Below are 21,278 nucleotides of genomic sequence, written 5' to 3'. Positions count from 1 at the left end.
AAAAAAGGAGCATTTGAAGACTAGTTAGTAAATGCTCTTATTATACCTGTATAATACATGTTAATATGTATAAATAAAAAAAATTTATATTTTATATAATTTAAAATTATGCTGGAATCCAAATATTCATACTTTTTAATTAGCCGTATAAAACACGTAATAAACTTTTGACGTATTATACTTCACGAATTATTCTTCACAAATAATTTTGAAAAAAAAATTAAAAATTTGAATAAGATCAATGACCTATCTTCTAATTTTAATTGTATTTTTAGTTTCACAACTTTCAAATATATTCGTACACAAATTTATATGTCTTATTTTGTGAATACTTCTTTTTGCGCCAAATTTTTAATCGTACTTTTCTAAAAAAAAATTCTTATCATATTTTGTATCATACTTGTCTTGTGCTTTTATTAACAGTGGTTTGCAGTCATAACAAGTGAAGATGACACTTTTTTTTTGGGTTACAAATGCTCATGTGGTTAAATATGGCTTCTTTGTTGAGCTACATCTTTGAAAATTCCAAAAAAGGACACTTTTTTCAACCGTTCTTTCTAAAGGATTTTTGCACGAACACAATTTACTAAGGAAATAAGAACGTAATGAACATACAATTTGTAGATAAATCAACATAAGTGACCTCTATAACAAATCTTCATAAAAAAAAAGTATCCTCTTTCTCTCCAAATAAAGCTCAGTGGATTTCTTTTATTAATTTTGTGTTGATGTACATTCTTATTTGGACACTAAGATTATTTGAGATAATTTTTTTTAAAAAAAATATCGTGGCACTTTTTGAATATAATATATATATAAGATAAAAAAGTGATTAAAAAATACGCTGATGATGATGCAAGTATATAACATTTTGCAAGTAAGCCACCATCCAAACAAAGCCGAATTCGAAGTTTCTGTATATGTTATTTGTTCTCTTGCCGAAACAAGAGTTGAAAGACTCCGAATCTAGGGATAAGCAATGTGCATTACGTCAGCAAACAAACCCAGAAAGAAAAGAAAGGAAAAGAATTACTGTTATAAAACTAATAAACTACTATTGTATGAATGGAGATATTAGAGAAAGAAGTGGAGCAATGGAGAGTGATATTCTTATATTTCAATACAAAAATACCGAAGTTTTCCCAAAGGATGTCAATGTACCTCTATATATAGATACTACAAGATTAAAGGTACATCAATCCTATAAAACACCCACTATTACAAGAATATGAAGAAACTTATAAAACAGTTTCTCCACTACATAAATAGAATTATGAATTGTAACTTCTATACATAATGTAGCCATAAATCATGAATTAATCCTCTTGGGAATACAAAGAGACATCCACACTTTTAGTTGTTTCATAACGATTACTCCTAATCACAAGATTAACAACCTTTGCTAACAAATCCTGACAAAGAATTTTCCCTCGCTTTGGAAATATTCAATGTGCATTCTTCTAGGTCTCATGATAGGCACAGCACCATGAAGTAATGTTTCCAGGCCCAGTTGGGATGCCCACAAACGTTGGGCCTGCCCTTCTGTGGGCCTTTAGATCAATAAATGATAGATGGTGAATGCGTGGTTTGAAAATAAATAAATTATTAATCGTAAAATATTATATTCAATAAACTTAAATGTAATCAAACTAGATGAGGGATTGGACTTTTTTTGTCCTTATATCAAAGTAAAGTCTTGTTTGATAATCTCATTCAACACTCAAAGTTAATTGATTCAGATTTTAATATGTTCAATTGCGTTTGATAGCTAAAAATTAAACATTTGAATTAATTAAGTTATACTGAATTTTTTAGACAAAATTTGTTCTCAAATTATTCACTTGTCCTTAATGTGATGTACAATTAAATGTATCAAATTTAGTATTTGACAATTCAATAATTTAATGGATTTAGATTTCAGATTTCAATTTTATCAAACGCATCCTAAATTAACTTAAGGTTAAGCAAGAAAATTCGGATTTGACCAAAATTTTTTCGTTTTTATTTATCATAAACCGGAGGAATATTTCATTCCTTCCCTACGCTTGATAACTATATGAATTTATTCCGGGCGAATAAGCAAGACAAGGCTTTATGCTTTGCACAAAATGCTTTTATGACTACAATCACAATCTTTTGGCAATTCAAATAAATTGCCAATTTAGGCTTTTTATTGAAAAAAATTCACTTTTCGTCATAAAACAATTTAAAGATCTAACAAGCCTTAAGAAATGGGTCTAAATTGTGAAGTAACTAGCCCTGAGTTCTCTTCAATAGTTGAAAATACTAGGAATTACATTTTCCTTGATCATATCTTTTTCCTCATACAAAAACAGAAAAGAAATTAATGACTAATCTTTTCATTAGTCTAAACCAAAAGAAACTTCTACCATAGTTCATAAAACGTTGTATATATTTCATATCAAATTTTTAGGTTGGTCCTACTCTTTCCATCTTTCGTTGTCTTAGCTTAAGAAAGACAGCCAGAAGATTCTTCCATCTTTACTTTCTAATTAATTCAATCTAACCTTAACTTAATCCAATTTGTCCGCATTGGAGAATGACAGATTACTAACTCAGCTTCCATTTTAGTTTAAGCTGTTTAGTGAGCCAACATTTTATTAGTCTTATCCACGTAAAAAAATTGCATATTTCTAATAATTAGAACTCATTCATATGCAAAAAATAGAAAAAAAAAAATCAGTAAAGTGAAAGTTTTGGATAAATACTAGTATCCTATCATTGCGAAATTCGAAACAAAGAAAAAAGCTCCTTTTTCATTTCTTAAAAAAAAAAAAAACATTTCCATGAAAAGTTTACGGTCTAGAAGCACATTTGATCAAAAGCCTTTTTGGATAATCCAGAATGCAATCGAAACAATGTGGGTAATATTTGAACCTAGCTATTCAAGCTCCATTCATTGAGGGTTTGTTTAGGATTAGTTATTAAATAAGCTTGATTATAATTTGACATTCAATTGCTTGGTAGAAGCAGCTCTACCCTTCTTGAATATCATAAAACGTGGTGATTTTGTCTTAGAAAGATAATTAATCTTTTGATAAATCCAAATCTCAAGTCAATGAAAGCTTGTTCAAGTAAGAGAGCAATACAATGACTCAAATTATCAATACAATAGAATAGACATCCAACCATACATTGCATCTCTTATGCTTGGAAATTATTTTGTTATAAACTATTTTCTTCCGTCTTCCGTGAATCACGGCTGCAACAAGAGAGAAAGTCGACCGAGCCCTAGGTTCCAAACAATTGACTGAATTGAGATCCTCTTGCTACTTTCTTAGTGGCAACTCAGTGCGATTCCTAAAATTATGCTAAGTGTCCAGTTAATTTAAATTATCACATGATATTTAATTTTAATTTAAATTAATTGAACACTTGGCATTCGATGAACGAGCGGCATCGAGTTGTCACTGGTTAAGTGGCACCGAGAATTTGATTTGGGTTCCAATCTGGAATTATCCCTCATAAATTCTACCATAAATAGATAAATCAATTACTACCATGGAAAATGGTAGTGATGGAGCTGATGGTGACTGAAATTAGTATAAGAATAAATGTAACAGCAAGACAATTGATGCATATCATGCAAGCTAGTGCTATACGGCTATACCAAACCACATCTATAAACACCAAATTGGTGCTGTATATAAGTGCTTATTTTAGTTCTTCCTATCACTCTCGTGGAAAGGGCCCTTTGGAATTTGGTATTTTGTGTCCCAACACTTACTGAGGAAGCAGGACATTATGGAAGAGTGAGTGCTTGTGTGTGTGTGTCTGTGTTGCAGTGGAGGTCTGCGGTAGTCTGTGTTGTAGACACAGAAATTAATTGCATAGGAAGTCTTAAATGCATGCTCAAACGCCCTTTGCAAAAAATAAATTAGACTCTTGCGTCCATCTTTTTGAGCATGATATTGTTGGCTAATCGACATGACTTTTTTTTTTTTTAAAAGTAAAACATCATAATTTTATTAAAATTTGCACTGATGGCAAAAGTCATATCATCAAACATTATAAATATCAAAGAACGGATCTGAAGAATACTACAGATCTAAAAAACAGATGATAAAAATTACACTGTGAATCTCCAAAAATTATTTTGAAAATGAGATAAAATAATTAAAACCCCATAAACATCCGTGCATGTTTCCATCTTTTTGTGCATGATATTATTGGCCAATTGGCCATGACTTGTATACTTTATTTTAATGACCAGGACTTACATATCCTCCTAAAAGTAGCTGCAATTGAAACTATTGTATCTGTATCCCAATTATACTGGCAATATTCGGGACACAAAGGGGTAGGAGATAGTCAAAGTTTTGCAGTTCAGTAAACACGTAATGACACCTTATGTTTTCTTGTGTTCATTAACAATTGATCGAGTACAAATTGCAAATTCCCAATCTAATTAATGTGGGCAAATTTATAGCGTATGAGCAGTTATCAATTTGCTCATTCACAAGTTAGGTAACATCTCACCTACTGCTACCGAGGTGCCACCATTCAAACAACACACCAATTTATTTCGTTGGAATGAGTAATGGCCTTCCCGACATTACTTATAGTTATTGGTACGACGATATATAGCTTACCACCAATGGATGGTGTATGGCCCTGGACTTTTTCTTTGTTTGCCTATAAATCCTTCTAATGGTAATGTGATGGTATATGTCTCCCCTTGTTTCAGGGACAAGAACATATATATGATGTTTACTTCCCATAAAACATCAATAATGGTTAGATGCCAAAGATTCATATCTGACAATGTATTGCTATGCTTTAATACAGAAGATTGAACTGTTGATGCTGATTTTACAAACTGGATTATAGGTCATATGCTTCAATTCCCAGTGTTTACATTGGGTTCTTTCCTGTTACAAAAACTCGTCTTGGTAAATGATAAGGATTGTATGTATAGCCTGTGAGGCATTGCTAGGCAGGATGTCGCTTTAAGGAAGAAGAAAAGAAATAAATAGCTCATTAATTTTGGCCCACATGGAGTTGGAGGAGGATGGGAGTTAGACAAAGTTATATTGATCGAAAATGAGGTCCTAATTAGAAGTGTATATCAGGAGGTTTTCGATTGTCCAGTGCTTAACTGAGAGAAATATGCAAGAGCATTGAATGTTGAGGTCGTTTTCTTTTTCTTTTCTCGTAATATTGAAGCATTTTTCTACCATACACTGACCGGAGGAAGTGAGAAGAGAAGACTGACACCAAGTCTCGTGACTAATGTTTGAATGAAGATGCAAATATCCATCCAAATTCCCAGTTCATTTGCTAAACTGTCAATCATATGAGAGAAATATTTGCCATTTTTTTTCTTCTTTTCCTTTCTTCCCAAAATCCCAATCTACTGATAGTTAAGCAAATATTTGGCTCAAGGATGTAAGAACAATCGTTATTTTGCAGAACTATAACATATTTTTAAGAATCTAGCTATTTAACAAGTGTTCATTGAACACTCGTTAAGATGTATTTCAAGTGTTAGATTTTTAAAAAGATAAAATCAATTTTAAAAAATATATATAAATATAAAAAAGGATATTAATTATTAATATATGCATATACATGGCAGATTACGTAGAATTTAAGCACGTTAACAAGCGCCCTCCTATTTTATTGTCCTTGGGGCAGATTTTTCCAAAGCTGGAAATTAATTGGAAGTTGGCAACTGAACTTACAACGGATAGCAATGTGAACATACTGAAAAATATCCACTTTCACTCCGCAACAGCACTCCTTGTTGACCAATTCATAGTTTAGCGTAAGCTAATAAACTGAAGTGTCAAGCAAGCAAAAAGTCCAGAGACATAGATTACGATTAGCATTTAGCAGTCTTTTCTTCCCGTATAAAGTTGTAAACCACCCACGTTGACTCCAAAAATCCCTACTCCTATTCATCCTGCAGGCTGCAGCTGCCGTCATGGAAGCTCATTACCAAGAAGGATCTTGATTAAGACTACTTGATAGCAGCTTGATATTACGATCGTTTTTCCTTCCTTTGACTGAATAAAAAGCAGGAATCCAGTGTGTAATACGTGTTCATTTGTCCATCACGTACGTTGCTGATTTCTAATTATGAACTGACGATGTTTTCAGAGTTGTACTAGAATATGCCTGCCTAAAGAAATAAAATAACATAAAATAGAACGCATTTTTGGCTTGTGTTGTGAAGGTCGATTTCTTGCTCGTATGACTTGCATATTGAAGCAACGTTTGAAAGATTTTCGGGTGGAAGTTTCAGCTCTGAATCATCTGATCACACAGATTTTTACACCTTTATTATATTCTTGTTTATAGTTGAAAAATCAGTTCACCACTCGAAAAGTTTAACCAAACAAGATAATTTTTTCCAGGGAAAAAAAAAGGATGGAAGACCTCAAGTCTGTAATTCCCTAGATTGCCTGCCATCCCTTCATTCCCTCAAGAATAGGGCTCTAAACAAATTGTCAAAAGAAAGCAATACTCCATAGGGTTCCAGCCTTTCAACAAGTCACACATATGCCAAGAAGTAGTAATTTATTTGGTCCAAATCCTTGACAATCTCACATGAGAAAAACCCTTATTTCTTTTGGGGTGATGCGAAGAAAAACCTAGTTGCATGCCCTTAAAATGAATGGATGCCATCAAATTAAGAGGGCAGTTCCAAGTAGAAAAGGTCAAGAAAAGACAGCAATTTGTTCACCAATAACTGCAAACTCATTTTTCTGCAACAAACAGGAAGCCAATATACATAATCATACTGAAAAGTACACGTTTAGCTTGAGTGAGAAAATGAAAGGATAGAAAACCTCCAAGTACCCACATCCTGAAAACCTCAAAGTTGTCGTCACATCTCACAGTGTTAAGATAATTGTGTCGCCCCTTTTGATGACTATCGCCTAGGCTGCTTTTCGATGCTTCTATTTGTCTGTATATCTTGTATTCTAAAATCTATTAATGTTTCTTGTTTCTATCCATTTCCCGTTTAAAACGAGTAATGTTAATTAAAGAAAACGTAATGCAAAGTTGCAAAATATGCAATACGCAGCTTTCTGGGACATGCCAACCACGCAAATCTGCAATGCTTCTAGGATAAAGCTGTGAATGATGAAAGTAACCTTTTTCCAGCAATGAATTTATATATATACAGGTTTTTGACTTTTTTTTAAAAAAAAAAGAAGAAGATAGAGCTTATGCCATTTATATATGGAACATAGCTATGAGATGAATATCAATAACCTAGAACATAAATGAGACCAAACAAAAGAAATAAAAACCAAATTCACAACAATCGAGTATGAGTCAAGTGCACAACTTTTAATCTTGAATCTAGTTTATGCATTGAAACATGTTTTCGAGATTGATAATTAATGTCTGGAGGGTTATAAGCTCGATGGTATCGGGATGTTCATCTGCTAGTTTTGTTAATCTTTGTCATTAGGAATGTTCACATCAAATTATTAGACATTAATTAAGAAAAATTACGGCCAAGTACCACTTCATGAGGCGAATTTACTTTAGGATCTTTTAAGTGATGCAACGGTATTATCAAATTTATTAACCGAAGAGATGGCATAGCACAGTAAACCGATTGGTTTTGAAGGTAAATACAGGCTTGACTCTAGCTTCAATTACCACTAGGAAACTTGAAAATTTTTTAATAAATACTCCCTCCGTCCCATTTTATATGTCATGATCAATCTTGTAAGTATATAATTTAAGAAAAGTATAATTTGACTAAAATAGAGCATGCCTTTTTATTGTTGTCCCTTAAATAAACTTCAACATTTTGTCAATTAATTGTGCCAAAATAAGAATGTGCTTCGATTTGAACATGCTCCAATTATGTATTTAAAAGAATATAACAAAAAAAAAAGTGCATACCATAAGCACAAACAAATTTTAGTTTATTACATTTGACACCCAAAATCTTCCACCCAATTAGATTTTGTCTCCCTCAGTCAAATTAATACGCACTTTGCTCCAACAAAAGATTTTAAAAAAGATAGAGATATATAAAAGACTTTTTTTTTGTGTGTTTTGGACATAGATAAAGGTTAATTATACTCTCTTCAAAACCTCGAAAATTCTTTATATAAATATTGAAAGAGTGATACTCGTGTAAGTCATCAAAAAATTAGACCACATACTTATAACCAACCAAGCACCCAATTGCTACAATTGGTTTACTGTCTGTGAATAATGTATTTATGACCAAACAGTGACTAATCTGTGGTGTTAAGTTCTTGATGACATAATTCGAAGTGAACATAGGAACATGCAAGGTAATTTCTTTTAGTGGGTCGTAAGATTTCAATGCCTAAAAATTGTGGTCCAGTTTAGAGTTAATTAACTTTTAGGATTGCAAGAATAACAATTGTGGGGACACATTGACTAATTCTTTCGCAATTTCTAACATTTATTTGATTGCTCTGTCCACTAAATTTGAATAGCTCATCGTGAAAGAATAGACTTAACAATTAAAATTGACCCTGACTACCCAACAAAATACGAAAGCCAAAATCTGATTTCTATCATCTCATGTCAGTTGCACTTAAAAAAGTCCTCTTGTTTAATTATGATCACTAACAGCCAATTAGTAGAAAATTCTGAACCTGTTGATGAAAATGATTCATCAATATGAAATATTAATCACGCTTTTAGGCAAAATAGAAGAAGAAGTGATCGCTTTTGAATATGTCGTGTAAGAATATCACACTCTTTTCTTTTTTGGGCAGGTCCTTGATCTAAGAAAATTAAAGTGGTTTTTATCTTTGTCCTGAATAGAAATGAAAATTCCTTTGGAAGTCATTATTATGTTTCATTAATTTTTTTTTCCTAAACCAGAGAAAAGTCAAATAATAAATCACGGGAAACTCAAGAGTCTAGAAAAGTTAGAAAGGGAAAAACCAAAAATTTGGGAAAGCTTGAAATTCAATGTATGATAAGTAAGGCTGGTTTGTACAAATCCATTTCCAAAAGTACTGGAGTACACAAACATCCATCTTTGACTTGGCTATTGAATTATTCTCTAAAAGCTAGTCTCACACATGCCAGGTAAACTAAGCTGCTGCTGATGAAAGGAACGAGTCCTGTATAGAATGCAGTTACAAAGTTCAACTCATGCTTACATAAAATTCTTTGGCTTAGAAATTTTTGTCATGATTAAGTTTCGGGGAAAGATAGGAAAGTTGAAAAGAAAAATGTTGTAAAAACAATTTGTTTGGATAGTGTATTATTTGGAATAATTACTGTAACACTTTTTGTGATATGATATATGTGAGATAAAAAGGTGATTGAGAATATAAAAAGGTAGTATATGTGTTTGTGATGCAAGCGAAATATTATTTGGAATAATTTGGTATCCAAACACGGACGGGTATTTATGAAGTAACTGTGCATTTGAATTTATGATTTCATCCGATGCGCTTAAAAGAAAATAATTCCATCCAATTCATGAGGAAAAGTATGTACTTTTTCCTTCATTTTGCTTTAACTATACTTATTCTGGATTAATCGTCAATGATCTTGAGCTCAATCATTGTGCTTGGATCAATCTCTCGGAGATGCCAAATATGTAAGCTCGTCAAATTTGCCTAGTAAGGTGGACAAATATCAAGGAGTGTCTGGATAAGTAAAAGGTAAAAATTGATTTGTTTCATTTGGATGTAAAAGTTCTTTGTTTGTTCCATACGATTTATCTCCATTTAAATCTAAATTTTGTCAAGGATTTTCAATAGGCACTAATTAAACAAACCCTTTTTCTATTTGACATTATTCCATAGGCTCGAATCATTATTTGTATTGGTTGTAAACAATGTTTAGATACTTGGTTAGGGTACAAATATGCAAAATAGATATGTTTAGATACTAATTAAGTAATAGTGAAAGAATTGGTTTTGATTTCCGCCATGTCATCTTGTAATAGATATGTTTAGATACTAATTAAGCAATCATCTTGTAATTGCTCCTGTAAGTGAAACTTTCAGTGCCTCTTATGCATTTTATACTATTTTTTTTTCGAAAAAAAACACATCTACCAGAGTAATAAGACAATATCAATTTAAAAGAGTAAATGACAAAAATATTCACTAAATTATTTAAAATTTCATATTTTGATTATTAACCTTTTTGTTTCATCAAAATAGTCATTTAATTCATAACAAAATATATTTTTGATCACTCAACTAATAAAACTTTCACTTTCAGTCACTCAACTAATGAAAACATACAGGCTGCGTTTGGATTGAGTGTTTTTGCACCTATTTTTGAAAAACTGTTTTTCACATTCCAAATGCTACAGTAATGTGTATTTCAAAAACAACTTCAAAAACACCCATATCCAAACAATATATCAAAAACAACTCCAAATATATTTCAATTATGTATATTTAATTTGTATATTTTAATAAGTATATTTCAATTTGTATATTTTAATTATGTATATTTCAATTATATTTTAATATATTTTAATATGTATATTTCAATTATGTATATTATATATATTATATTAATATAAATATATTTATTTCAATTATGTATAATATTATATATATTATATCAATTGAAATAAATATTATATATTTATATAAATACATTTATTTATACATAAATTTATAAATATATTTATTCAATTTTGTTTTATACATATATATTAATATGTATATTATACATAAATTATATTAATAATAATGTATATTATACATATTATACATTTCTAATATTATATATTTATACATACATATTATAAATATTTTATTTTATTTATAATATATTTATAATATATTTATAATATATTTACATAAATATTATATATTATATAAATTATATATAATATAATGTATAATATATTATACATTTATACATAATATATAAATATTTATGTTTATTTATAATATACATTTATATTATGTATAATATATAATATAATACATTTATACATTTATATTAATATACATAATATTAATTTTACATTTATACATAATATTAATACATGTATACATTTATATTAATTATGTTAATACATTTCTACATAATATTAATATATATTTATAATTTATTAATTTATACATTTATATAATATTCATTTATAATTTATACATTTTTAATAATATACACTTATACATTTAAATATACATTTATATTATGTATTATATATATTAATACATTTATACATTTATATTAATATACATAATATTAATTTTACATTTATACATAATATTAATATTTCAATTACATTTATATTAATTATATTAATACATTTCTACATAATATTAATATATATTTATAATTTATTAATTTATACATTTATATAATATTCATTTATAATTTATACATTTTTAATAATATACACTTATACATTTAAATATACATTTATATTATGTATTATATATATTAATACATTTATACATTTATATTAATATACATAATATTAATTTTACATTTATACATAATATCAATACATATATACATTTATATTAATTATATAAATACATTTCTACATAATATTAATATATATTTATAATATATTAATTTATACATTTATAATATTCATTTATAATTTATAAATTTATAATAATATACACTTATAATTTATAATATATTTATAACATTCATTTATACATTTATAATAATATACAGTTATACATTTATAAATATATTTATATTATGTATTATATATAATATAATACATTTATATATTTTTATATGAATATATAAATATATTTATTTATAAATATCTATAAATGTATTATAAATGCATAAATGCATAAATGCATATTTATATAAAAATATAAATTTATAATTTATAATTTATACATTTATATAATATTCATTTATAATTTATTCATTTATAATAATATACATCTATACATTTGTAAATATAAATGGATTATAAATGCATAAATGTATATTTATATAAAAATATAAAAATTATAATATTCTAAAAATACTCAAAAATATGTTTCCAAAATACCTCTAAAAATAATTCAAAAAAATCTACAGTAAAAGTTTTTCATATAGTTTTTGAAAAACAACCCCAAAAACAACTAATCCAAACGGACTTGTTTTTCAGATTCAAAATGCTACAGTTGTGTTTTTGAAAAACAAACCCAAAAACAGCTAATCCAAACGGAGCCACAGTTTTTCATTACAAAATGCATGTACTAATTAGTTTAATGACAATTTTGGCTAAAAAAATATTTAGTGACTTAAAAAGGAATAGTAAATAATTTAGTGACAAATTTTGACATTTGCACTTTTTTTTTTTAAATTGCCAAGTTTTCAAGCGCTCCTCTCCTTGTTGCTAAACATCTCAATTAGTAACATCTTCTCTTCGTTGCCTAAGCCTCGACTGAGTATACCCAAGTATATTAATTGGTTTAAATTTTAATGATTAATATAAGGCTACAACCACAACATAGGAGATAGTTGCAACTTTTTATTTTTCTTTTCTTTTTCCCCTTACATTGGCCATTGTTGTGATATCCAATGTGTGTTGTTCTACAGACAGATTTTTTTTTTTTTTTTGGGGCGGGGGGGGGGGCATATGCCTACAAACAGCTAACGTACGCCAAGTCCTCCAACTACAGAAAATCTTTTTGGCCCAAAAAAAAAAAAAAAGGAAGTGTCTTTGTCTAAATTAGGTAAAGAAGCAATCATAATCGAGGAAATAAATAAATAAATACATATATATGACAGGTACAATAAAAAAGCTACATGTTAATTTGTTGAAAACATATCGCAACTACAAAATCTGAAATAATGCAATGAAAGTCTAATCCGGGATTTGCAGGTTTTGAATTCAGATATTCGTGTTTTTAATCATTTTTATTTTATCACTCAACTCGATCCTTCTCTCTGTTGCGATGCTTATGTCGCAAAACACTTGTATAATACTATAGCCAGAATTAGGGAACAAATCCTCCATAGGGTTGCTGGCCGTTAGGAGTAGGCGCTATTGGAATTTAAACTTGATCGACAGACAAACAAAAGCCATAAAGTAAAAAGTAGAGTATAATCTCTCAAAAGTTTGACCAGTGCTAAACAATATGAAACAAATCATTCATGTTACATTACCCACACGATTACTTTGCCCGCTTGCACCAGCAAACCACCCAAACCAAGCAACGATTAAGCCGTGGGGAACATGACCACTTAGACAAGCAAAAAACCCAAAATTGCTTCACTTAATTATAGATCATTGTCAATGTCGTCATTTTCACACAAGCATGCATGAATTTCTTGAACATTCGAATTATTTCTTCAATTAGACATGTTAAAATCTCATCGAGTAATATGTAGTATCTTCACAGGATCGTCAAGAAATTGCATGTTTATCTGAGCTTTTCTCATGCAAAAAGATATCTTAAAATGCCATAGGATAATTATATAAATTTTTTTTAAAAAAAAATCCATGAATGTCGCGAAATACATTTTAAATGCTTGTGATGCAATTGGGTATTTTAAAATCTCATCGAGTAATACGCGACAATTTTCCTTCAAAGCGCGCATGAATTTCACGTATATTTGATTTACGTTAGACAAAAAGTGTCTAAAATTTATCGAGTAATACGCGACAAATTCCCGCGCAAGCATGCATAATTTTTTTTTTTGGCCGTTCTATATACAAGAAGCAAGATATAAATATATATATGTATATATGTATAGAAAGAGAAAAAATTTAAATCTCTCATCACCATCCAAAATTAATGAAAACACCAACAGTTAAAATTTTGAGTAGGTTTAACTACTTCTTAGGAATTTAGTCAATTAATTTCCAACTAAAGACACAGAGAATATTTGCTTCAGCACAAAATCTTCATCCACACACGTTAACCCCGATTATTTTAAATCTCAAGTAAAATGAATTCACCAAAATGCCTCAATAGTCTTTTAAGGTAATAACCAATTGAATCTACCCAAGCTGTCACTTTAGCCCTTTCCGCCCTCGTCAAAAAGCCCGAATTAAATGACTCCTTCCTCCCCCTCTCCCTCAGCTCCTCCTCCTCCTCCTCCTCTCTTCTTAAATCCATTTGTGTGATGCAATTCAACAATCAAAACCCGTGCCAGTCAGTCAGTCAATCAGTCTGAGTCATTCCATTTCCATCTCCATCTCCCTCTCAGTTTCCATGTTGCCATCATCTTCCTCGTCTTTCATTTTTTTTTAGTTTTCCTTCTTCCTTATACCGTTAATTAATCACTAAAATATTCAAAATCAGACACAGAAAAAACAATTCTTCACCAAACCCGAAAACATCCCATTAATTATTTGTAATCAGAAATCGACACAGCCCCTTCGATGAATCCTCCTCTTTGTTACATAAAAAAAAAGACTTACAACCGCTCTCTCCATTGCCCTCCAGCTAGCTACCTCTGCACTCGTCTTTCTCTCCCAAAAGTAACTTGAGCAGCTTTTTCAAGAACTAGAGCAGGGAGGAATCTTGAAGGACCAAAATTCTTACTTAATCCGAGAAATCTTGAAGTGGCCGGCCGGACAAGCTTATGCCCGTCGCGCGGCGACTCAAATGAAGTGCAAAAAGCACGTCACCGACTTAAGCAGTGCTTTCGGCGTCTGCGCTTCTTGTCTCCGGGAGCGCCTCTTTGTTCTCATCGCAGCACAAGAGCGGGCTCAACAGGCGGCAGCCGCTGCCGAAGAAGATCGCCGAAAATCGGAAGCTAACCCGCCTCCCTTAATTTTTCCTCGTTCCGTTTCCCCGTATATTTCTCGCCGGAAATCTGATACGAGTGCGGAGACGTGGATTGATCCTTGCGGTCAGAATCATCATCGTCATGGCTTGTCCGATCATCGGTTTTATAGTACTCCTCAAGTGGGGCCCAATGGGACGTTAGTAGCCGCCGGTTATTGCAGTAAGAAGAAGAGCGGAACCCGGTTTTCTTTGTTTGCGAATCTTTTTAGATCGAAATCCGAGAAAGTGGATACGGATCATGCCTCTTCGGGTTCGGGTCAGGATGCTTGTACTGGGCCTGCAGCGTCTTCTTCGACGTCGTGGTTCTCCGCAATTCTCCCCCGTCGACTGAAAAAACAGAACCGGACGTTCTCGCTTGATGAGTCGACGATCGGAGGACGTCAACGGAGAGTTTGCCGGCATCCTGACCGTGGAATGTCGCCGGCTAGGTACTCCGACGAGGAGGACGAGCATTGTAATAATGGATCGAGCGGATACTCTTCCGAGTCTTCGCAGGCGTGGAAACAGACGCCGAGGAGGGCTCCGGCGTCAGTGGCTCCGGGGAAGCGATGCGGCGGGGGAGGGAGACCAGGGCAGCACAATAGGAATCTTTCGGGGATGACGTTTTGCTTGAGTCCATTGGTTCGGGCCAGCCCGAGCCGGCATTGGAACCAGAAGGGGGGTTTGCCGCCTGAAGTGGTGGTTCCAGGCGACATTAGAGTTGTTCCGGTGAAGCCTCCTCTGACAAACGCGGCGTCGTTTTGCAAAAATAGATCGAGAAAGCTTGCTGATTTTGGGCGGTTTCATCACAACCGCTGATGTATTTGATGGTTGACATTTGACCAGGTCAACGTATATTGATGTGTTGATATATCCAAAGTACGGTTTTGCCCTCGCTGTAATTCTCTGTATACTTACTTAAAATACCTGGAAATTGAGGATATAACTTTTCATTTTGATTTTGTATCTTGTTCATTAATTTGACAGCCCTAAAAAAAAAAAAAAAGGAGAACCTTCGATATTTTTTGACGTTTGACTTGTATGGATTATCTAAATTTTTTTAGCAAAACATATTATATTTTTTGTTCTGATTTTTCAATGGACAAAGGTAAGTGGATGGCGGTGCTTCGGAGGATCATGGTGGTTGATGTGACCGTGGGCCGTCAGATTTTGAAAATTTTTCTTTTTCAGATTTTGAATTTCTGTTTTTCGTGAGTGCGTTTAATCCAAATCCAAATTTTGACTCTTCTGTTTTTCAATTTATTCATTCTCAAGAATTTAGTTTTAGTTTTGTTTTCCTTTTTGACTAGTTTTACCATTCATCCATGCAATGGTTAGCACCCAGCAGCAGCAAATGTGGTAGAGTGATTGCGTTTCTTTGTCCAATTTTTGTGTCCTAAAAAGCAAATGGAATTTGGAGTGTAGCTCTTCCTAGAAAAGCTTTTTTACTTATTTCGTGAACATATTTTTCAATTAGTATCTCTTCTATTTTGTAATATCAAATCATTATAATGTATTTTTTTTTATATAAAAACTTTTAAAAATAGCATTCAGTACGAGATTGCCTGAGACAACATTAATCGAGTAACAGAAAAAAAAAGGGCTTTTGAAAAAAAAAAAAAATTTGCTGAACAGAAAAAATGGGATGAAAAGAAAGCAAAGCTGGTAAAGGGATTAATTGGAAGACATTGGGAGGTGGAACTTGGGACCCTCCAATTTAAGGTGATGGTCACCTATGCACATTCTGATCTGGGCACATTTGATTTGCATATGTTTCTGCCAGTGCAAGAATAGTGCACCCACGCCAGTGTCATGTTCCAAATTTCGGATGAGCCATATTTAGGTTTGAGTGATGAGTATAAATACAGCGTCAGTGTACATTTACTATTTGATTCTGACCAGACAAATGGTGGTGGGCTGAGCATTGAGTGGTGAGTTTTCAACTGCTGAACAGTCCCAAATAGTGATGCTAGTGTATTAAATCTTGCTAGTGCTGTAGGGACCATTACTGCTGATGAACTTATGGTTTGGCCAGACAAGTAGGTAACAAAATAGAGTAGGTAACGAAATCTAGTAGTACTACATTATTTTGATTTTGGGAGAGACTTCCTCAGCTCAAGTGTTGCATTGTTTTGGTACTTCAATCTCAAAAAGGGAACAAGTAGATTATTATTCAACTATGGTAGTAGTATTGTGTTACGACAAGATCATTATATGGTTTTTTGTGTTTTTCCTTTTTCCTTCCTAAATGAATATGATGATGTTTAACGGGACCAAAGTTAAGGAACTCATGTACTAATAATGTATACACGGTTAGTTTTGAATTCGGATGAATGACAATTATACTAAATTTGAATTTGAAATCTAACTTTTACACATGTGTCATGAATCTAACAGTAATAATAGTATATATACACTGTCAGTGCACATAAAACACCCTAACTATCCATTAGGCTCCACAATTTCGTTGTCAAGAGAGTCCCTTGTTAGACCACCAAGACAACTTTTTCTCTAATTAATGGATGGAAGCTCCTATCATTACCAAATTATGACTTGTATTGTATATCTTACTTTTCAGAACCGTGCCACATATAGGCCAATGCTGCTGCGATCAAATTAAGCAATGCCCGAAAGAAAAAGAATGTAACAATAGTTCCATTTTAGCTGCTGCAGAATAATTCGCGTTGGACGATTTCTAACAATTTAACTAATAATAATAATATTTTTCTTTTTTATTAAAAAAAATTAAAAAATTTAAAAAAAAAGAGGAAGCTAAAGATAGTGCTTGTGGGAGAGGGGCAGAGATGGAGTGGATTTTGTCCGGAGAATCTAAATTGGATGGACAAAGAAAGTGATACTACTATTAGGGAAGGGTTTCATTGTATTAGTACCACACACACACACACACAATTAGAGAAGAGGGTTGTGTGGGAGGGAGCATAATAAATAGTAGAATTGTAGGCACTAAACCATTCGAATCCTGGAGACAAAACTTGAAAGAGCATGAAAGTGATATGGCTTTTCCAAGCTGTGCTGTGGACTCTAGTTAATTTTGTCTATTCCAATTGATCGATACACGCGCGGAATCGGAATTGGAATGGCTGCCCTCGGAAAAAAAGTGAAAGGTGGTTTGCAAGGGCCACACCACACCTAAATTAAAACCAAACGGCTGAGTGGAAGATATTGAAAAGAAAGGCCAAAGAGAATTGGACAAGTTTTGATGCAAAAGATATTTCCAGTCCGTCTTTCAGATCGAGTTCCCACATATCCTTTCGCTCTCTCTTTCAAATCACAGTAGTGTAAAAAGAAGGCCAGATTTCACTTTAAAAAGCTTTAATTCAGAATTGGAAGCCTGGACAAGAAGGCTTTGAGCCATTTCGGTTCAAACAGGTTTTCCAAATTAATATTCGGGTTAATACCACTTTGTCCCCCCAAACTTTGGACGATTACCCACTTCAGTCCCTAAACTTCAAAATGGGACACTTAAGTCCCTAAATTTATAAATACATCCCACTTAAGGAAAATTGTTAACAAATCCTGAATGCCGTTGGTGGTCGAAATGTCCCATTTTATAAGGGTTTAGGGATTTAAGTATCACATTTTATAAGTTTAGGGACTTAAGTGTGAGGTATTTATAAGTTTAGGGACTTAAATGTCCCATTTTAAAGTTTAGGGATTGAAGTGGGTAATCGTCCAAAGTTTGGGGGGACAAAGTGGAATTAACCCTTAATATTCTCCTCATCTTTTCCTCTTTTTTCTTTAACCTTCTTTTGCTAGTCTTCTTTGGGCTTCCAGTTTTCTTTTTTTTTCTTTTTTTTTTTTGAAAAAAAAATTAATGATAAATTCTGGGGCTTAATATTCAAATCCAATTGGTGCCAAGAACATATCTTGCCAGCAGGCCAGATGAGATGAGTGAAGAAGCATTTTTCTTAATTGTATTCTTTTGTTTGGTAGTAAAAAGGGTAAGTGGAGTGAGCTGTACTCTCACCCCATTATAAATGGTTCGACTGACTGCATTTTTATTAATTAATAATTAATGTATCCAAGCAGTAAGGTACAATCTGATAATTGCAGTTTTATTTTTTTTCTTTCTTGAATTCTCTATGGTTGAAAGAAAGTTCTGTTATTAGTTCACACACATAAAGATCCACTTACACCCAGCTCATAACTTGGAATAATTAACCTTCATTTTTTTAAAAAACTATATATATTTAGATTCAGTGACCACTAATAGATACGCTTGGCATCAAAAGCATTCAAACTCGGCAATGAAGAGAATTTGGCGTGCCATAAGGATACAATTTGAACTCCTCTTCTCTCAAGTGGGGTGAAAAATGTTCATGTAGACATTGCACTAAATTGGAAAAGCATTAAAGAATCGTCTTTAGGTTTTAAGTTACTTTAGGACAATGATGATACTTTAGCACTAAATTGGATTAGCTGTTTTTGGGGTGTTTTTAAAAAATTTTACTGTAGCAAAGTTTTTAGAGTATATTTTGGAATATTTTTAGAATATATTTTGGAATATTTAAAAGTAGTGGAGTTTTTAGAATATATTTTGAGATATTTTTTAAACATTAAAAAAAATTAAGACTACTTTTTAGAGTACTTTTTAAAAATTTTTATAGTATTTGAAAAACTCAACGATCCAAATAGAGCCATTTGAAAAACTAGTGGATCCAAACAGAGCCTAAATTTTTTCATGTATCCAGAAGAAGAACTGGTTTTTTTTTTTCACTGACAATGTATATATACATTAACGAGATCAAATACATGTTACAGGATCCTGTCAAATATGTTAAAAAACTTTGTAAATTCTTGTTGATATATCATAAGTTTGGAGGTTTGCAAAAATCTATGACAATACAAAATTACATGTACAAAGTTTGTGTTGAATACAGAAAAAAAGAAAAAAGAAAAAAGGTTAAGCTGTCACGGTTGAGTTCCCAGAAGATTCTGAAAAAGATCTACAACACTGGAGTCTCTATCACTTAGCAAAACTTCATGAGAAACAGTGTGCTGCACTGCTTCTAAGCTCACATCCACATAATGATTGTGGTTGAAATTATGGAAAAAAAAAAAAGAAAAGAAAAAGCACTCAAGATAATAGGAAAGTTTGTCCTAATCATAAGCATTCAACAAGAAGTGTCACCATAAATAAAGTAGAGAATTGAAAAGCTCTCATGAATGAATAGTATTCAACTCTCTCATGAGATGGATAAAACCAAAATGGATTGATATAAAGGCTTTTGAAGTTGCTTCACATCACCAACCTTTTCTCTTTTTCCTTTTTTGTTTTTAAATTTTCCTTTTTTTTTAAAAAAAATTTTGGCCCCCACCATCTTGGAGGCAGATAACATGCCATGAAAACTTTTTATTAGTCTCGTCATTTCTGAGTTTCATGAAAGGTTGGGTTGACCCTTCTCTAGCGCCAAAAGATCGGAGAACTCAACTGTACATGCAATTTTTTTTTTTTTTTTTAAACTTGCATTTTGATAAATGAATACAACAAAGTCAAAACAAGTGGACTTTGAATACGAATTTCCATTTGGTAAACAAACCTCAAGTTGTCCTAGCTTTAGCTAGCAAGTCCTTTGAGATAACATCATAGGCTATATATGAAATTCAGGGATTCTTGATACAGGTTCAACATAAACATGAACACGGAATTTTATTGCAGAACTAAAGTTTTTAATTTCCTTTTGTTAGGGTGGAGTCCGGGAAGGTTTAAGTGGGAGATGGATTATTATCTGCTAATTGGGCAGCTATATAGTTACTAGCTATAGTTTCAGAAACCTCCCTTGAGGTTTCTTGCAATTTCATAAAGCTCTCTCAAGATTTTAAATATTACACTTACCTTCCATAGTTTGACACTTCTAATAACCAAACCTTTAAAAATAGGGTTAAAAATTTAGTGAATACCCTAAAATGTCCTCATCTAATAAAGTTTTATTTATTCGTCTAAACAATTGTAAAGTAATTAGTACAATTACAAAGAAATGAGTGTCAAGTTTTTTGGTGGCTATATTTATTACTATTTAATAAGACTCATTATGATAGGCTACTTTAAATAGTGTTTTATTTATTGGAGATATAGATTCTTTTTAAAATGGAAAAGAGAGTGTTATCATAGTTTTTTTTTAAGTCTGTAGATTAATCGAGTGGTGGAGCTATCATAGTTTAGTAGTGATTTTGGGTCATTTATTTTTTATTTATTGTTGATTTGTTGTTAATTTTGATACCAAAAAAAATAAATAAACAAATAAGAGTTGTAAAAATTAGATAATTGTTAAAGTTATTAAACAAATATTACTAGATTGATATTTCATCACGATGAAGGTTAGAGACTGATAGTACTGTGATTTAGCTGACAAAATATAAGAGTAATAAATAAGAAGGCAAAAGGAAAAATAAAAAAGCATAAAACCTATACTTTGTATAAGCATAGCAAAGTAGCAAACAGCAAAGTTTCATAAGAATTTCAAGGCTAATATTATCATTTTAAATGGGTAAGGAAGGTAGATGCAATTTTTAAAATATCAAGAGTGCTAAATGAAATTATAGAAAATCTCAGGGGACTTTTTT

General features: G+C 31.6%; 1 protein-coding gene across 1 annotated transcript; it reads left to right on the top strand.

Moving 5' to 3' along the window:
- Positions 1-13,965: 13,965 nt before the first annotated feature.
- Positions 13,966-15,652, top strand: LOC113761320. Its single transcript, XM_027304259.1, has one exon. It carries the CDS (start codon positions 14,532-14,534, stop codon positions 15,510-15,512), a length of 981 nt encoding a protein of 326 aa, XP_027160060.1. The 5' UTR covers positions 13,966-14,531; the 3' UTR covers positions 15,513-15,652.
- The last annotated feature ends 5,626 nt before the right edge of the window (positions 15,653-21,278 follow it).

This window comes from Coffea eugenioides, chromosome 2, assembly GCF_003713205.1.
Source record: "Coffea eugenioides isolate CCC68of chromosome 2, Ceug_1.0, whole genome shotgun sequence".
NCBI lineage: Eukaryota > Viridiplantae > Streptophyta > Magnoliopsida > Gentianales > Rubiaceae > Coffea > Coffea eugenioides.
This window is presented reverse-complemented; position numbering and strand designations above follow the sequence as displayed.